This window comes from Pteropus vampyrus, unplaced genomic scaffold (assembly GCF_000151845.1).
Source record: "Pteropus vampyrus isolate Shadow unplaced genomic scaffold, Pvam_2.0 Scaffold462, whole genome shotgun sequence".
NCBI classification, from domain to species: domain Eukaryota; kingdom Metazoa; phylum Chordata; class Mammalia; order Chiroptera; family Pteropodidae; genus Pteropus; species Pteropus vampyrus.
The window spans coordinates 1,371,044-1,389,399 of NW_011889243.1; the positions used below are offsets into that span (position 1 = coordinate 1,371,044).

Consider the following 18,356-nt stretch of genomic DNA (forward strand, 5'->3'; position numbering starts at 1 on the left):
AGGAAGGTGGTGGAAAATGAGAGGAAGGCCCAGGACTGAACTTTGACACACCGTTTTTTTCTCTTAACTCTTTTTGGACATAATTTCAGACTTATAGAAAAGTAGCAAGACCATTACAAATATTTCCCATGTACCTTTCACCTAGATTTCTTAAATGTTAATATTTTACCACATTTTAAATTCTTTTCTATGTACATATGTATATTTTTCCTGATCTATTTGAGAGTAAGTTGCAGACATAACATTATTTTATCCTTAACTACTTCAGTGTGTATTTCCTAAGAATGAGCGTCTTCTCTTTCTTAATTAGAGTATAGTGATCAAAATCAGGAAGCTAACATTGGTACAATGCTTTTAACAGGCCACAGACTTCCCCCGAGTTTTGGCAATTCTCCCAATAATGTCCTTGATAGCAAAGGAAAATTCTGGCTCTTATGTTGCATTTAGTTGTCCTATCCCTTGAGTTTCTATTAATCTGAAAAAGTTGGCCAGTGTTTGTCTTTCATGACATTTCTACTTTTGTCAAGTACAGACCAGTTATTTTGTAAAGTGAATCTTGATTTGAGTTTGTCTTGTTCTTTGATAATTAGATTCAGGTTATGTATCTTTGGTGGGAATGCACCAGAAAGATGCTGTGTCCTTCTCAGTACACCCTTTCAAGAGGTACACAACACCTCTCTGGCCCATTGTGGATGATGTTAACTTACATCGCTTGGTTGAGGTGGTGCCTGCCAGGACTCTCCCTGTAAAGTTATAGTTTTCCTCTTTGCAGCTAATAAGCATGTGCCAACATTGAAAGATCAGGTTGAGGAAGAAGAGCCAGAAAGAAACCTTGTGAAGGGGCATAGGGACATGGAAGGAAGACAAGAGCATCTCAGAATCAGGAGGAGGGGCTACAAGGAGGAAGGAATGGTCAGTCATTTTGGCCCAGCGCAGCTGAACAGCCAAATGGGCGAGGGCGAAAGTGTCTATTGGCTGCAGCTTCCACGTGCAGATCATAGTGTAGGTAGAGTGATGGCCCTAAAGCCAGTTTGTGGAGAATGAAAGGGAGACAAGCGCAGACAACGGGGAAGTTTCTCTATGGAGAGGGATCTAGGCAGTGATGGAGCAGTGCGAGGGGCCAGGGAGGTGGTCTATCATAGAGTATGTACAATGACCTAGAAGGGGGCCAGGTGAAGGATTAAAGCAAAGAGAGCAAAACGTACTTGAGGAAGCAGCAAGATAGGAGAAGGTCTTGGTGGGTCCTCCCCAGCTCCCGAGGGAAGTGGGAACAGGTGACAGAGGAAGCCAATGGTTTTGATGGTGTGGCAGGGAAGGTCTGAGTTAGAGTCCAGTCTGATGGCCTCTCTTTTCTTAGCTGAGGAGGAAGTGGAGCAGAGGCTGGAGGGGAGGGCCAGGCATGAAGAAAGGAATGAGCCATGCTTGAAATGATCTCTGGACTGGAAGAGAGTAAGTCGACCAGAGTAGAGATGGGCTGTTGGGTGGCATGAAGGCAATCCCAGGGTTTAGGGACCATGAGCTTTTAGCTGTCTGGTAGACAAGCCAGACCTGGTGATTTACCGAGAAAGAAGCTGGACAGGGAGGGCAGTGAAGGCAGGAGGGAACTGAAAGATGGGGAGAAAGTGCAGGGTCAATGATGGAGTCTCAGTGATAGCAGGCAATTTGTGTGAGAGTATTAGAGTGAACCAAATGAAGAACAGGGGCTGGTGTTCCAAAGGGAGGGGATGGTCACTGCTGTGGAGGCGAGAGAGAAGGGCCAGATGTGTTGGGGGAGAATGGCAGAGAGGGAGTGGAGGGGAGGTACTTGGAGATGAGGTAGACTGGGAACTGGGAGGCCAAAGGATTGGTGGGAGGTCCCTAGAGAGGCCTAAGCCACCAAGATAATGGCAAGAGTTGGGGGTGTGGTGGGGAAGAAGACCATGAGCCAGGACCACAAAGAGTATGAGTCAGGAAAGCTGGCAATCCTGAGGAGATAAAGAGGGATGCTCTGGAAGCTGGAATCCTGGAGGAATGGTGCTTTTCACTGAGAGGGGACACTTTCTGGTGGGTATCAAGGAGACCAGGAACCAGCTTGGAGGGACTGGGTTGCGAGAGACAGAATAGCAGCTTTGGAGAGGACCAAAGGCTGTTTCAAGGTTGAGCTAGGTCTCCGTTAAAGTTTGAGAGAAGGGAGCATTTAGAACAGAAGAAGGGTGGCTTATGACCTGCTGGTGTAGAGTGGCTCAGTTTTCCCAAGTGAGCTGCATACAAGGATGACAGACTGCAGATTGGGGAATATCAGGAAGGCTTCTTGGGTCTGACACAGCAGGAAACTCACCTCAGACCAGGAAGGTGGAGGTCTTAGCCCCACATCTGGCCCCCATATCAGCCTGAGGGGACTATCAGATCTTGGACCCAGCAGGCCCACGGCTTCCTCCAGGAAAAGCTGAGTGAATGAGGAAGAGGAGGCAGCACTGCCCATGGCCACAGGCCAACTGAGGCTGGGCCAGTTTCCACCTTGCCCAGCCTCTCCTCTCCGGAAATCAGAGGCTTGGCTGTCCCGTAGGTGATGTAAGGGGCACGGGGAGGTCTGCTGTTGTTGGAGTGGGACTCTGCCCTCTCTTCTGAGCCTTTTAGTACCACACGAGCCTTCTGTAGCCCCCAGCATGCCTGGCTAGTCTCTGAGTCGTCATTGCACTTGCCAGTCAGAATGAGTGCAGAGCATGTTTCGGTTTCCATTAGATCAGAGACCATGATTCAAAGAGAGCCCTGGGGTTTGTGTCTTGGTTCTGTCTCTGCTACTAATGTGATGGGAGATTTTGGGAAAGTCCTTCTTTCTGGGCCTCAGTTTCCTTATCTGTGTACTGGGGCTGTGACAGGCAGCCCCTCTAAATCCAACTGTTATCTATTCCCAAGGTGGAAACTCCTCTCACTTGGTTCTAATCAAATCCCATCTGAACTATGAACTGGTGAGTCAAACAGGCCCCAGGACCCCAAAGCCTTTTAGGTTTTTAGGGTTAAAGAGGTCTCCAGCATTTCCTCAGCTCTGGGGCTCATCCATCAATCATATGGCAGCTGTGTATCTTCCCTACCACTTAATATTTTCTTTCACATGCCCCCCCCGCCCCCCGGGGTGCTCTTGACCACAGACACAGGAAGTGGCTTCTTAAGGCCTCAGCACCACGCCTCCATCCTCCTTTATTTATTCCCTATTCCCTGCCTGAAATGCCAACAGCAGGCATGTATTCCTTGAGCTAGACATGGATCTCTAAAGATACTGTGCGTTAGAATAGGAGTCTGGGTTGCTATCAAACAATTCACCTTAGTGGAATAATAGGCTTGATCCTTTCCCAAAGAAAAACAGATTTTGATAGAATAGAGGGTATGTCCAGAACCTGGGGCGGGAGGATAGGTGGGAGGGGCAGGGGATAACAGGCCACCCTAGGGGGCTGCGCCAGCTGCAGGAACCCTTGACTCATAATCTACCCTCTCTTTCCATTCCTTTCCCCAACTCTAGGGCATCCACCAGGAGTGAAGAGCTGACTCTGTCACTTTACCTCTCCCTTTTCCTTCCCTGACCCAGAGTCCTGGGGACCCTTCAGACCCTTCAGCCTGGTTGGGTGTAAGGGGCAGTGGAGCCAAGTTCTCAGGGTTCCACAACTGAGCTGTCAGCATAGAATTTCTACTCCACAGTTCAGGTACCACGGCAACTGAGAGAAATAAACACTCTGGGTTTCACAGTCCAAGTTCTGCAGTGATGTCATCTCTAGCTCCTGCCTGCTATGCCCTGTGACTGGCTGTACTCTAGACAGCCTTAGCTGCTCAAGCTGGAGGACTGTCTTTCTTCCCAGCCCCCAGATCACCTCTGGATGGGGGAGAGAGTGGACACAGAGGCTCTGGTAGGGCACTTGGAACAGGCCTCACACAAGCCCAGCTTCTTGCCTGCCACTTAGATAACTCAGTAACTGCCATTGCCCCTTCCTCGGCTTCAGCCATGAAACTGCCCAAGGAGGCCAGGAACTCTGTGTTCTATGGGCAGCGCCCAGAGAAGAAAGTGCAGGTGCCCTCATGGCAGGAGATAAAGCAGACCCCTGTGATCATGGCAATGATCAAAGGTGAGAGCAGTTTCCCCACCTTGGGTTTGGGCCCATTCTTCTCTCTGCAGAGCTACTTGGCAGGTGTCCCAGACTTCCAGCACTGCCTCCTGAAGACTCTCCTTGAAGCCTATGGAAGATCTGTGCCTCCATGCTGAACCTCATAGGCAGTGTTAGTTAGCTGCCGGAAATTTTTTTGGTGGGGATAGGGCACCAAGGGAGCATGGAGCATGAAGTGAGGCTAGTTTTGGAAAGAGGCTAGGGATTTATTGGAGCCTATAGCTCGACTTTAGATTTCCTTGCTTCCCTTGACTCTTACTCTCAAATGAAAGTAGAAAAACTAAGTTTTAGTACATCGTTAATGACCAATTATCGTTCTATGTGGGAAGTGCTTGAGTATGTGATTAAATGTTTGGACTCCATTGGCTGACTGTCTCAGAATTTTCACATCATCAGTTTGTGTGACTTTAGGCAAATTGATATTCCTACACTCTCAATTTTCTCATCTTTAAGGTGGAAAAAGGTTAGTCTCTTTCTTACAGAGTTGTTGGAAGGCTTAACTGAAATAATCCATATAAAATGCTTAGCATAGTACTTGGCACAGAATAAGTTCTCACTTAATCGTAACTATTACCCATTACACATTGCCTGTCCAAGAGAAATTATATATTATCTGGGAACACCACCTTTAATCCAAGAAAGCAGCTCGATGGTGGGATTGTGACAGTGTGACCTCAGTGGCAGCAAGATCCCAATGTTCTCATGACACTATATTTGGGGCTTCCTGCTTCTGATCTGGTGGGTCCAGGCTGAATGCTGTTCTGTCTGCTCTCACAGGTCCAGGGCCTGCCAAGTACCTGAGGCCCTCCTGTGTGGGCTACCTAGGCCATGACAGCTCCATGTTCCAGGAGCCAGCCTGCACTCTGCACACTCGGCCCTGGGAGAAGCGTGAGTATGCCCCATGCCTGTCACTCCTTTGGGTGTAGGGTTATTATTGTCGAATGTTTGGGGTGGCAGTAAGAGAAAAGGAGCCATTATCTGTAGCCATAGGCCTCTGGGAACCCAGGCCTGACCTGAGTGGGATGCCTGGTGGTTCCAGCAGGAAGCCAGCAGGGATACCTAAGTGACCTAGCCCCCTGAAGGTGACTGTAGGCGTCTCCCAACTAGACTTTCTGAGCTTTGAAGGGATGTCTGTCCAGCTGGTAGAGCAGAGTCCTGTCTGGTCTTTGGCTGGGATCTTTCAGCTCTGGCTGCCGTGGTTCACTTGCCATAGCAGCTAGATAGGAATAGCTGGGGACTGGGAGGAAAGTAGTGGAGGTGGTGGATCCCAAGGCTTCCCAGGTGGCTTAGAACCCTCTGGAAGTGTGGAAGCAGAGGGCTACACAGTAGAGCTGAAACCACTGGCTAAGGTGAGTGAAAGGAGAGGCTGAGCAGGGGTATGTATCTGGGGATCGGAGATCTAGGGTTTCTGCTAGGCCCTTCCCTGGAGTGACACATCGTCCTCGGTAGGGGATCCCCTGGCTGGGGCTTGGGCCCCTTCTTAATACTAACAATAGCCACTATACCTATTATTACCCCTTGGCACCAATCCCTGACCAGCTGACCAAGCTGCTGTGCAGCTGTTGTTATTTTATCTGTCCCTCTGAAGAAGTTCTTGGGAATGTTAAAAGCCCCTCTTACAGATGAGAAAATAAAAGTTCCCAAAACACCCAAGAGTGCAAGAAATTGGAAGGGACTCCTCTCTTGGGGAGGGAGATCTCTCCTGGAGACAGGCCAGGCTAACCCGAGGTGGCCTCTGGGACTAACTGAGCCCCTCCTTGGCTGCCCTGCAGGGATCATGGACATATGCAACCCTGGGCCTCGCTACTTCTTGGATCCTAAAATAACTCGGTTTGGAATGTCCAGCTGCCCTCAGGTCCCCATGGAGGAGCGCATCTCTAACCTGCGTAAGATGGGATGGGGAGGGAGGTGGGGGTTGGAAGGTTTGGGGAAAGAAGTCCACCCTTAGGACCTGAGCAAGGGCAAAGTGTCATGACTCCTCTCACCAGGTGTGTCTATGGATGCTAGCATCTCTGCAATGTCACATCAAGACATCGATGTTACCATGTCTGTGTCAATGCTATATATGTATGTCGTGGGGTAATGTTATAATAAAAATGAAGCTCATGTCAGCAATATTGTCAGGCTAATGAGCTCATGGACTGTAGTGATTCCAGGACGTTTTCTTGGTGCTATCACAGAGACAATGTCAAATGCTGACAGCCCAAGGGTGATGTTCTAATGACACTTGTGGTTTTTACCACAAGTGACGACAGGGTCACGTCCTGATGTCAGAATGGCTGAAGTCCCTACCCTGCCCATAGCCTCATGCCAGGTGTGTATGTGTCCCTGATTGAAGCTAAGGTGGCTCTAGTAAAGTCTAGTAAAGTCTAGAAAAGGTGAATCAAGTCTGTGGCTCTCTACCTTCACCCACTTTCAGGCCTGAGCTCCACTCCAGCTTCTTGCCACTACTACTTGGAGAAGACCCGCATTCCTGGGGAATGCAGGGCTCCCCAGTACACTTTTGGCTACCGGTGCCCATATAGAGTGATGGATCCCAATCCGGCTCCCAACCAGTACAAGCTGCCACTCTTACTGGGGCCCAACATCCCTGTCAACCGAGCTGCTCCTTGCTACAGTTTGGCCTCCGCAGACAAGAACTGGTTCTACAAAGAGAATGTGGCAGGAGGCCCTGGGCCGGCCATGCATGCTCGACCTGAGCCATCTGTCTACCAGAACCGTAGCCCTGTCTACAGTATGGCCAAGCGCTTCGCCTACCCAGTGGACCATGGACCTCGGCCTGGTCCGGGCTCCCATGACATCGAGCAGGTCACAGTGCACAAGCCCCGCACACCTGCTTTCACCATGGGTGTCAAACACTCACCCCACCTGTGCCCGCTGGTCATTGACATTCACGACTGAGGCCCCTCCTTCCCCACAGAGGATAATTTTCTATTCCAAATTGAGCAACTTACCAAGGTTTTAAGTAGCAGAGCTTGTGCCTGCTATGTCTAGCACACAAAATGTTAGATAAATATATATATTTATTTATTTCTCATTTTGCAAATGTTCATGACTGCTTCCTTTACGCCCTGCCCTGGGTGAGGGGTAAGGATGCTGGGAGACATTGTAGGGGTCCTTGTTTGGGAGAAGTTCTGTCCTGGCTCACCAAGGGAAGGCACCCACGTGTCCTCCAAAAAGCCCTGAGCACAGACTCCAGAGAGCTGAGTTCTAGTCCTAACTCTGCCAGTAATGTGCTGTGTGGTCTTGTGTAGCTTCTGTTCCTCTCTGAGCCTCAGGGTTGCCCTTTGGGCAGTGAGGGTGGGGGATAGGCCTGGAGGATGTCCAAGTTCCCTCCAGCTCCAGAACGGTGTGATTCTGATCCCTGACAGTGTGCAGCACCCAAGAGAGGAACAGGGCAAGTGGGTGGAAGCAGAGGAGGGAGGAGTCTTTCAGGTGTGGGATGGGGAAAGGGGAGTTTTCCTGGGGAAAAGACCTGGAGGACAAGCAGAGACAGTGTGTATGTAGAAGGAAGGGTACTTATGGTGGAAGTAAAGTTAAGAGCAAAGGCAAGCAGGTGGGATCAAATGGTGCAGGACAGGGAGCTGGGGAGGCTCAGAGGACAAGAGCTCAGGCTGCAGAAGGCTCTCTGGTAATGGGACCAGATGGTGGACAGCTTAGATTTAGGCTTTGTCCTCAGTATAGTGGGGCTAGATAAGACGCAGTATTTTCAGAATTCTTTGGACAGAGAGAGAAGGTTGACAGGATGGGCAGAGCTGGAGGCTGTAGTCAGCCTAGGGATGAGGTCTGCATGTCACATGCTGTCTTTGGACAGTCACTTGTATGTCCCCAACCTCAACAGCTTAGCCCTGCAATGCCCATTAGAGAAGGAGCCACACACTAGCCAGGAGGGGGCAGTGTTGCTTTGCTTCTGAGTCCAGGCCTTGCCCACCGCCCCGACCCTTTCTGACTTGGCTACTTTTAGGCAGACAGATGCCAGAGTTCTTGCCACTCTCTGGGGAGGATGGGGTCTCTTGGGCTGGTATTTGTCCTTCTTTAGTTCTTGATATCCAAATCCCCCATTCTGACTTGCCCCCCACCCCTGGAACCAGCCCCTATCCCAGCTCCCCTGGCCACAGAAAGTGTAAGGGAGACTTCTACTTCTGCTCTGCAGCCTGGGCCAATGGAGGGAGGGAAGGCAGGAACTGTGAAGGGAGAGGGTCTTAGGGGAGGAGGCGAGGAGGTGAGGAGGCGAGGAGGCGGACTGTCTTCCAGACCCCACGGCTTAGGCAGAGACGTATTCTTCTGCATCCACTGACCCAAATGCTGAGGGAGGCAAGAAGAAAGGGCCACTCAGAATCTTTCTGATGTGTCTGATGGCTCATCCTTTTGAATTTGAGAAATACTCAGATTTTAATTGAAAGTGAAAATTGAATCGAAGAACTAACTTTGGGCAGAAAAGAGCAGAGAATATCTTTGGAATATTTTTAAAAACATACAACTGATTATTTTTAAAAGGGGCTCGCAGAAAATTCTACTGGGGTCACATTTCACTCTGGGCCCAAAGTACCTCCCCCATTCCCCTCTCCTCCAGGCCTAGGGTGTTATGTCTGTCCTGTCTTCCACTCTTTTCAAAAAGGCTGGGCTGGGCAGGCTCGAGAGGGAGAGAGTGAGCTTGGCGACCCATCTGTCTTGCAGCAGATTAGAAAGATGTCATTTTGCTGACATTGCCATTTATCACAGAGGCTGCAAAAATTAGTAATGCTTGGGCTGAAAGTGTTGAGTAGGGGTGGGGGCTGGAGGGTGGCAACAGTTGATGCTCTTCTGTGTCGCACGCATGGTAAGAGGATCTTCAGGGCAACCTCTAAATACAGGTTTTTTGATTTAGTGCTCAGACCCTCCCAAGGCTCTCTAGTGGAAAAACGAGGAAACTGAGGCCCGAAGTCAGGGAAATAACATGTGAAAATTAATGGCTTGTCTCTAAATAAAGGTCCAGTGTGTGACCGAGATCAGAGCTCAATGAATGACCAGGGTCAGGGCTCAGGGTGTGACCAGGGTTGGGGCTCAGTCTGTGACGAGAGTCAGGGCTCAGCCTAAGGGTGAGACCATTGACTTATATTAAGACGAAATCCTAGTTTTTGCCTCCGTGGCTCAGTCTGAGGCAGACCTTGGTTTGACCTCAGCTGCCACCCAATCTGGGTAGGGCCTGGCAGTTGGCCCTAGAGTTAGAACTAACCCTTGGGGTGGGTTTGTGATCCCAAAGGAAGGAGAGAAGGAGGCTGGAGGGTTCAGAATGCATCTTCAGGGGATGAACATGTTTGGAAAAGAGATGACCCCACCAAGAAGGGGACATAGCCTCCAGGGAAGATAAATGGGGCCAGCCTTGTGCCTCAGGCCACGAAATGACAGGGCCATTTAGCTCAGGAGCGACTTTTTGACAAAGCGGTCTCTATCTCTTGGCCTTGCCTCCCTGTGGTGGTGACCAGGTAGGTGACCTACAGGAGGTCAGTGGGCATGGCCTCCCAGGCCTGGCTGAGTGCCGACCCCACCCCTTCTGAGCAACTTGGGAGGCCAACCTTGACCTGGTAGGAAGCCCTGGTCTTGTAGGGCTTACACCTGTGGCCTTAGTACTTAGGCCTGGAGCCTGGCACATTTACTGAGCTACTCTATGCCAGGCTCTGGCTATGCCTGGGTGTACCGAAAGATGGTGAGGGCCCAGCCATGTCCTCTAGTTCAGAGGCTGGCTCACTGGCTGCATGAGAAGCAGCTCCCTCCAACTCCGAACAGACACCGGAGGGTGGATTAGGCTCAGGTTATGGCAGGGTGCCCACCAGAACTTCCTCCCTTCTTTCCAGGGGGCTCCACGGGTCATCTATCCCACATCAGGGGATGGTAGTAAAACTACAGTCACATGACTCTCCTAGACGCTGGACCTTACACTGCACACAACGCCTGCCCTGCCCCTCTCCCCCCATACCAGACACATTCAAATGCAGGCCTTATATTATCCTTACAAGGAAAGATAGATGCATCACACACACTGCATATGCACAGACACCACAGCATATACTACATATACCTATTCTCCCCACGCATCTTCTTATCTCATGCATGTGGCCATGTCCACTCAGGTTTATTCACATCTCTCAGTGCCCTGGAGAAGAAAACATGTAAACCATGAGAATACTCCCTTTCCTCCCCCGGGCAGGCACAGGGGCAGAAGGGAGATCGGGAGGGTCTGTACTCAGGAGGAAGTTGGAGCATGATTCCCAGCCCTGGAGTCAGAGGAGCCCTCCAGTCTGGGGTCCTGACTCTGTATGGGGCGCACTTGCTGTGAGGCCTTCCCAGATCTCTCTTCCCTGCCTGCCTGAGATGCCCACCTGAGGGGTCACCGAAGGAAAAGTGGACTAGAGTAGGCACTCCTGCCTCTTAGTCCTCCAGTTCCTCATCCTTGGCCGGGGCAGGGGCAGGGGAGCTGGTTGGAGGGCATTGTCCTTGGATTCCTGGTGAGGGTCAGCAGTTGCATCTCCAGGCTCACTGGAGATGGAGAGTCCTGTTCCTTCTGGCTTCTCCTTCCTCCTCTGTATCCATAGTCTCCCATTTGGCTCCTCTCCCTCCAAGTCTCTCTGCTTCCCTCTGGCTGTCCTTTCTCTTCTCCCTCACTCTTCCTCTTGCTTCCCTGTCCTTCTGCTCTGTTTATCCTCTAGAATACAGCTCGACATTTTATTACCCTGCAAATAACAGAACTATTCTTGGAGGCCCTGATAAGAGGAGGGTTGTGTGACCTGTGGGCAATGTGACCTGTGGGCGGCATGGCTGGGGGCACCCACAATCTCACCGTCCTTCGATTTTCTCTTCTAGAGCTTCATTTTTCCTAGGAGATGGGAAACATGTTTCCCTTCAGGGGAAGAAGAGAGACAAAAGAGAAATAAAAACTGTAATCGTAGTCTTGTAAACACAGTATGTAGTGTAGAGTAGGGGATCAGCAGGAGAGAGGGAGTGAGGTAGTGGCAGGGACAGAGGAAAGGGAGCTGAGAGATGGGAGGAAGGTGAGCCGGGTAAGCAAGAGCCCCTGCCTCAGGGCATAGGTTGGTGTGGGCACCAGGCAGGGCTGCCAGGGAGAAGAGACCAATAAAAAGGTTAATCAGGGATGGTGGAAAGATCTGAGGAAGGAGAACTTACATAGATTTCCAGGCAGGGCTGGGGAGGGAGAAGGCTTCCAGGCTCTGGGACACCAAGGTGAGTAAGATAGACAAGTGTCTGCTTTTGTGGACTGTAAAATCTACCGTAAACAAAGCAGTGGTTTTGTGTGTTCAGCACTTGCCGTGTACCAGCACTTAAATAAGCTGAGAGTCAGAGAGGGTGAGCGACTTTCCCAGTGAGACACAGTCAGGGGTGGGGGCACCAGGGTTCCAGCCAAAGTCTGACTCTAATTCTTCTGTCGCACAGCGCCCGCTAGGGGGCTGGGGCTGGGAAAGAGGGCTAGGGACTTCTCTGGGCCCAGTTTCCCTATCTGAAAAGTAGAGAGAATGTTGGCTGCTCTGCAGGGCTGTGGGAGGGATCAAATGTCTGGATTCGGGTGGTCATCCAGCTTTAGTTCCTTGGAGAGCCAGCTGAGGATGTGGGGGAACAAAGAACACCCAGTGCTGGGAGGACTGGTCAGTAGCAGCTGCAGCTTTAGAAGCTGGAAGGAGGGAGACCCCAGCTTCACGCCCTGCTGCTACCCAGTGGCAAGATTTTGGTACTGCAGGCAATGGGTCTGGATGATATGGCAAAAGGGTCAGAGCTGGAAGATGCCTCTAGGGAGCGTTATCTGGTCTTCTCTGATCCTGTTTTGCAGATGCCCTGAGAGGGGAGGAACTTACCCCCAGGTTACCCAGGGCAGAATCTTGGGCTGGGATTGGCTTTCAGGGCAGGGTGCTTCCCCTCAGTCCTGTGGTGCTCAGGAAGCTCCCCTGGAGCCTCAGAGCAAGGGAGGTTGAGCTCTGTATCCTTTGCTTGAAGCCACTTCCTCCTGGGAGTCTTCCAGAGTTTCCTCCAGCAGGATGTGGCCTCACTCTTGCCCTGCAGCCCTACACACATCTCCTCTCCTTGTTCGTTCTGCTCCACCAACCCTGAACTGTTTCTCTCCCTCAAGCAAATTAGATAGTAGGGCACCTGGAGACATTAAGGATGAAGAACCATCTTCACTACATGAGGGTCACCAGCCGGGGGCCCAGCTCTGTCCTAAGACTTTACCTGAATTACATCACTTGAGCCTCATAACGACTACAGGAGGTTGGAGTGATTTTTGAGCCCATTTTTTTTTTTTTTTGGCTGGGTACAGTGAACTTTACTGATGGTGCAGGACAAGGTAAGGCTCCCTAAGCCTCTCCCCTTCTTCAGGGGGTCCAGGAGATTCTCAGTGTATTAGGGGATCGATTTGGGGCAAGGACTCCCCAGCAGCTGAGGGCCTCTTCTTCTCGCTGGGGCTGGTGGTCCATGGGGCTCTTTCTCCTCGGAGGCCATGTGGACCATAAGGTCCACCACCTTGTTGCTGTAGCCAAATTCATTGTAATACCAGAAAATGAGCTTGACAAAGTGGTCATTGAAGGCAATGCCAGCTCTAGCATTGAAGGTGGAAGAGTGTGTGTCTCTGTTAAAGTCACAGGAAACAACCTGGTTTTCGGTATAGCCCAGGATGCCCTTGAGGGGATCTGTGATGCCTGTTTCACCGCTTTCGTGATGTCATCATATTTGGCAGCTTTCTCCAGAAGGCAGATCAGATCTACAACTGACATCCTGGGGGTAGGGACACTGAAGGCCATGCCAGTAAGCTTCCCATTCAGCTCAGGGATGACCTTGCCCACAGCCTTAGCAGTGCCAATAGAAGCAAGGATGATGTTCTGGGCAGCCCTTCGGCCATCAAACCACAGTTTACTAGAGGGGCCATCCATGGTCTTCTGGGTGGCAGTGATGGCGTGGATTGTGGTCATGAGTCCTTTTATGATGCCAAAGTTGTCATGGATGACCTTGGCCAGGGGGGCCAAGCAGTTGGTGGTACAGGAGGCATTATTGACAATCTTGAGAGAGTTGTCATACTTCTCATGGTTCATACCCATCACAAACATGGGGGCATCTGCAGAAGGGGCAGAAATGATGACTCTCTTGACTCCACCCTTCAAGTGAGTCCCAGCTGCAGGAAGATGCGACTGTCTGTCAAATGGGCGGAACAGAGAGACGAGCCCCAATTTTTTGAGTGAGGAAACAGGCACAGAGACATCATAACTTTTAGACACCTGGGCAGGAAACCCTGCTCTATCCATTCTATGGAGAGGGGCTTGCATTGGAGATGAAAACTATCCCCATGGTCATATGACAATCAGCTATGACCAGACACTGAAACAACTGGTACAGGGGTCTCGTGGGCTCCAGTCTCAGAGACACCACTATGCTGCTGTGTGACTTTGGGTAAGGCCCGTCCCTCTCTGAACCTCTGGTTCCTCATCTATGAAATATATGTGTATGTATTCTGAGTTTCCTCAGAGATCCATTCTGGGTCTGGAATTTGGCACGTCCAACCTTAGCTTAGCCTGGGGTGCATTGTTCTGAAGGGCACTGGGAAGAAGGGGTGAGCAGGTGACGGGTCTGGGAGGGCAGAGCTCAGGCTGGGTCCCTCAAGTGCACCTCCTGCTGGGGTGTCAGTGTGGGAGGCCGGGGGCAGGGGTTCCAGGGGAAGTGTTATTGGCTGTGAGGGTAGGAGAGGGGTACAGATTGGGACAGGTATGGGGTAATGGGCTGGCCCTTGGGCCTAGGAACCTTTTCCTCTGCTGCCTGCCATGGAGGGGCATTTTTCTTGGCAGGAAACAACCTCATCAATCAGCGGCAATGGGGGGCTGACAGCTGGCCACTCCCCGACAGCCTGCTTAAGGCAGACTCATAAATCCCACTTGGGCTGGGGCTGGGCTGTAAATTCCTGTGATTCATGCCTGGTCTCTTGGGCTATGGGACATTCTGCTCTCTCCTGGGCAGAACAAGGGGAGTAGCTTATTCATGGAGCCTGGGGGGCTCAGACAGCCTCTTCCATAGGCTTGTAGGCTCTATGGAGATGTGGCTGCTAAACCCCCTAGGACACTTCAGGCCCACCCTGAGCCATCTTCACCCAGTCCTGTCTATCTCAGCCTTCAATCTCAGCCATTCCTGATCTGGCCTAAATCACTGCAGGGATTACATGTGAAGACACTTTCTGTGTCCTCTGAGATCTCCTGGGGCCTGTGGCCAAGAGAGACCACCGACTTACCTTAACTTCTCCTGCTACTCCACTCGTCAATCCAACTTGGTGATGATGAGGACAAGGTGGGAACCAGGGCCCAGTCTGTGTTTCTCATTCCAGTGGGCCTGGGGCCCTGAACCCACTGTCTTACAGGGAGGGAAGGGCCTCAGAGACCTTCTGGTGCAAGGCTGCAGTCATTTGTCAATTTCCACAAGGACTTTTATGATGCTCATATGCCAGCCTTTCTTATTGACTTAACATTTTTCTTTAAACTGGATCACTTTTAAAATTTCAACGTGTGTTTGAGCCTTGTCTTAAGCAATATTTGTGAAATCAGGTGTCTGATGTGTTGGTTAAACACACACACACAAACACATACACACAAGAGATTAATACATGAAAATAAATACATGGTTAAAATAGCAAATGCCCATCTGTGAACTGTCTAAAATGGTCTTGTGTCTCACCAATGAGGCATATACCTTTCTTTAAGAAAAGTGGCTCTATGAACATCAGTGTGCAGGCCAACAAATATATGAAAAGATGCTCAGTATCGCTAGCTATTAGGGAAACGCAAATCAAAATCACAATGAGATACCATCTCACACATGGTAGAATAGCTATAATCAATAGGACAAGTAATAGCAAATGCTGGAGAGGATGTGGAGAAATAGGAACCCTCATACACTGTTGGTGGGACTGCAAATTGATACAGCCACTACGGAAAACAGTATGGAGAGTCCTCAAAAAACTAAGAATCGATCTTCCATATGATCCAGAAATCCCTCTCCTGGGTATTTACCCCAAAGACTTGAAAACTCATATCCATAAAGATTTTTGCACACCAATGTTCATAGCAGCATTATTCATGGTAACCAGGACATGGAAGCAACTGAAGTGTCCTACGATAGATGATTGGCTAAAGAATCTGTGGTACATATATACAATGGAATATTACTCAGCCATAAGAAGAGACGAAATACTGCCATTTGCAACAACCTGGATAAACCTCGAGATGATCATGCTAAGCGAAATAAGCCAGACTGAAAAAGCTGAAAATCATGTGATATCACTTATATGTGGGTTACAAACCTAAAAGCAACAAATGAACAGGACAAACAGAGACTCAGGGACATGGACAATGGACTAGTGGTTACCAGAGGGTAGGGGGTGGGGTAGGAGGGGAGAGGTAGACAGGGTAAAGGGGATCAAATATAGCGGGGTTGGAGGAAGGTGAAGTGGGTAAAGGAGATCAAATATATGGTAGCTGAAGGAAACTGGAGTCTGGGTGGTAATCACACAATAGAATATGTAGATGTCAAATTTTAATGTACACCTGAAAATTCTATAATTGTATTAACCAATGTTACCCCAATAAACTTAAAAAAAAAGAAAGAAAAGTGGCTCTAGTTCTTTTTATTTTACAGACAAGGAAACCAAGGCATAGAGAGATATAGGAACTTGCCCAAGGTCGTGCAGTACTGAGATTATCAGCCAGCTCACCTGACTCCCAGTCTAGTGCTCATTTTACAGAAACGTGCTAATTATTTGTGATCAGGGTGTATAGGCCTTTCTTTCCCCAGAAGCACGTTTGGATCTCCAGAGGCTTTTTGGAGAGTGTGCCTTAACGCAGAGCACAATGGGCTTCCTGGCAGCAGAACGATGGGGGCAGGCAGACATCCTGGGTCTCCTGGTGAGATTAGGCACAGCCTTGTGCTCTGGCTGCCCTTCTTGGTGTCCATGGCTCCTACAGCAGCTCGAGACTGGGAAGACATGAAGAAAGGGGTCTTAGGGGAGGTGGAGAGCAGGGCTCCAGCAGCTGCCCTTCCCTAGGGAGCTGTTACAGAGGCGATAATTAGTGGCATCAGCTCCCAGGCTGGCAAGGCAGGTGGCCCTATTAGCACCTTCCCTGCACCACTGCCACTTTCACACTTTCAAGCTTTTGCCACTGTACTGCCACTGCCGCCACTGTCATCACCCCAGAGACATGCGGAGCCAGGAAGGATGTGTGTGTGCAGGGTGGCCAGGGCGTGTGTACACTGCATACACACAAGTCCATGCACACACAGCACATGTGCACACATACACACTCATAATCCAGTGCACACATATTGTGAGATGTGCACATCTAGGTATATGCACACTACACACGCACATACACGCGCGCGCGCGCGCGCGCACACTCACACACACACACACACACAGAAACATATATATCTAATCCAGATAGACTAGCATGGTAATATGTACTACCTAACATCGTATAAGTACAGATTCCATATAGTGATGTGTATACGCAGAGGTGAGCTTAAATACGAAGACATACAGTGCACACATGCAGATGCCCATGCAGAATGTAGACACACATTCATACCAAGAGACTCAGGTGTCGTATTCACACAAACAGCCTGACATGTGTCTCCAGACTCAGGGGTACATGTGGAATTGTACACATCTGTTGGTGTTCCTACAGGTTGGTGAGCCTGCAAAAACACACAGAAGCACATGGTGTACCGTTTGTATGCAGGAATACTTACATGCACACATACATGCAAGAGCATGTACGAGGGTTATGCTTTTCTTGGAATCTAACAGGGCTCCAGGTACAGGGACTAATTAATTCCCTGGAGAAGAGAGGACACATTTAATGAATTTTTATCATTCCTGACAGAGGGAGAAAGGAAAGGAAGGAAAGAGAGAGGGATGGGGGGCAGCTGGAGGGGTGCAGGTAAAGAGGGGGTGAGAGCAGGTTTGAGAGACCCTCAGGGTCCAGGGCATTAACCCTTTCAGCTCATGCCAGGCCCAGGGATCCCATCACTCAGCTCCAGTCCCAACACCAAGAGGGCCCTTCAAGGCAAGTGGTTGGGCCCGCATAGAAATCTCCTTGCAGCGCTCCCTCTGCACAGTTCTGGTGAAGGAGACTCACCTGGTCTTTCACTTGCTTCTGCTGACTGGAAGTCTGCTGCCCTGGGACCTCCCACCCTCAGCCCCCTTTGCTTTGTGGGTCCATTGGCTCAGGGGCCAGGGACGTCTCCTTTCATAGGACTGGGTGGGAAGATATGACTGCTCAAAGAGGCCTCCCTGGACACCCAAGCAGCTCACTCTGCTCTCTGCCCCAAGAGAAAGTCAGGGACACATGGGTGGACAAAGGGAGACTCTGAGGGAGAGAAGGATGTGAGCCAGGAAAGAGGAGACATGAGGGCGTGGAAGTGAGACAGAGACACAGGGACCAGAGATGAGAGAGATGCAGACACGAGAGAGATGGAGAGACACTAATAAAGAGACAGAGAAAGCTGTGAGAGAGACTGAGACTTAGACGGTGAGAGCCAGACAGGCCCCGAGACACAAAAGGAGATCTAGAGACAGAATCAGAGCCAAGATGAGACAAATCTTAAGTGAAGAGATACAAAGAAAGGTCCAGAGACTGGGGGAGACAGCCGAAATCTGCCAGTTTCCCTGGTCAGAAGGGGATCCTCCATGTGGAAGCATGGGGGAAGAAATTATGGCCTAAAGAAGATGCTGTGTGTTACTTCCTGGGCCACGCGACTTCTCTGAGCCTTGGCTGCTGGTCTATAAAGTGGGGGGTGGGCTGAACCTACTTCCGAGTGGGCCTTGAGGCTCAGGAAAAGGTAGCTTGGCCCTCTGTTCCCTTTATTTCCCCCTGGGGCACATGAGCCTGCAGATGGGGATGGGGGCTCTACAGGGTTCCATTTGTGGGTCCATTGGCTCAGGGTTCAGGACCCACTTGGAAGCCCTGGAGCTGGCAAACCTGGTAAAAGAGGAATGTCTCGGTGGGGCCCATGTAATGTGCTGCAACCGCATAGCACTGAGTGATGGAGGGTTTACCCTGAATATTGAAAATGCATAAATATCCATTTTCAGGCACCAAGGCAAATATAAATACAAGGTAGGGGGTGTCAGCCTGCACTAGTAATATACCAGCTTGCTGCTGGTGGTGGCATGGAGACTTTTGCTTGACTGTTAGGAGACTT

The 18,356-nt window shown here is 50.3% G+C and overlaps 2 protein-coding genes across 2 annotated transcripts; one reads left to right on the forward strand and one right to left on the reverse strand.

Annotated features, from left to right (window-relative positions):
* The first annotated feature begins 1,362 nt into the window (after positions 1–1,362).
* ODF3L1 (outer dense fiber of sperm tails 3 like 1) lies at positions 1,363–7,124 on the forward strand. The gene is made up of 4 exons (XM_023524381.1): positions 1,363–1,449; positions 4,911–5,021; positions 5,906–6,019; positions 6,553–7,124. The coding sequence occupies exons 1-4, from the start codon at positions 1,419–1,421 to the stop codon at positions 7,032–7,034; spliced, it is 738 nt and encodes a 245-aa protein (XP_023380149.1). The 5' UTR covers positions 1,363–1,418; the 3' UTR covers positions 7,035–7,124.
* Positions 7,125–12,521: 5,397 nt separating this feature from the next.
* Positions 12,522–13,354, reverse strand: LOC105306877 (glyceraldehyde-3-phosphate dehydrogenase-like). The gene is given in 2 exon segments (XM_023524395.1): positions 12,522–12,808; positions 12,811–13,354. Coding segments are annotated over 2 exon segments (699 nt in total). The 5' UTR covers positions 13,223–13,354.
* Positions 13,355–18,356: the final 5,002 nt, after the last annotated feature.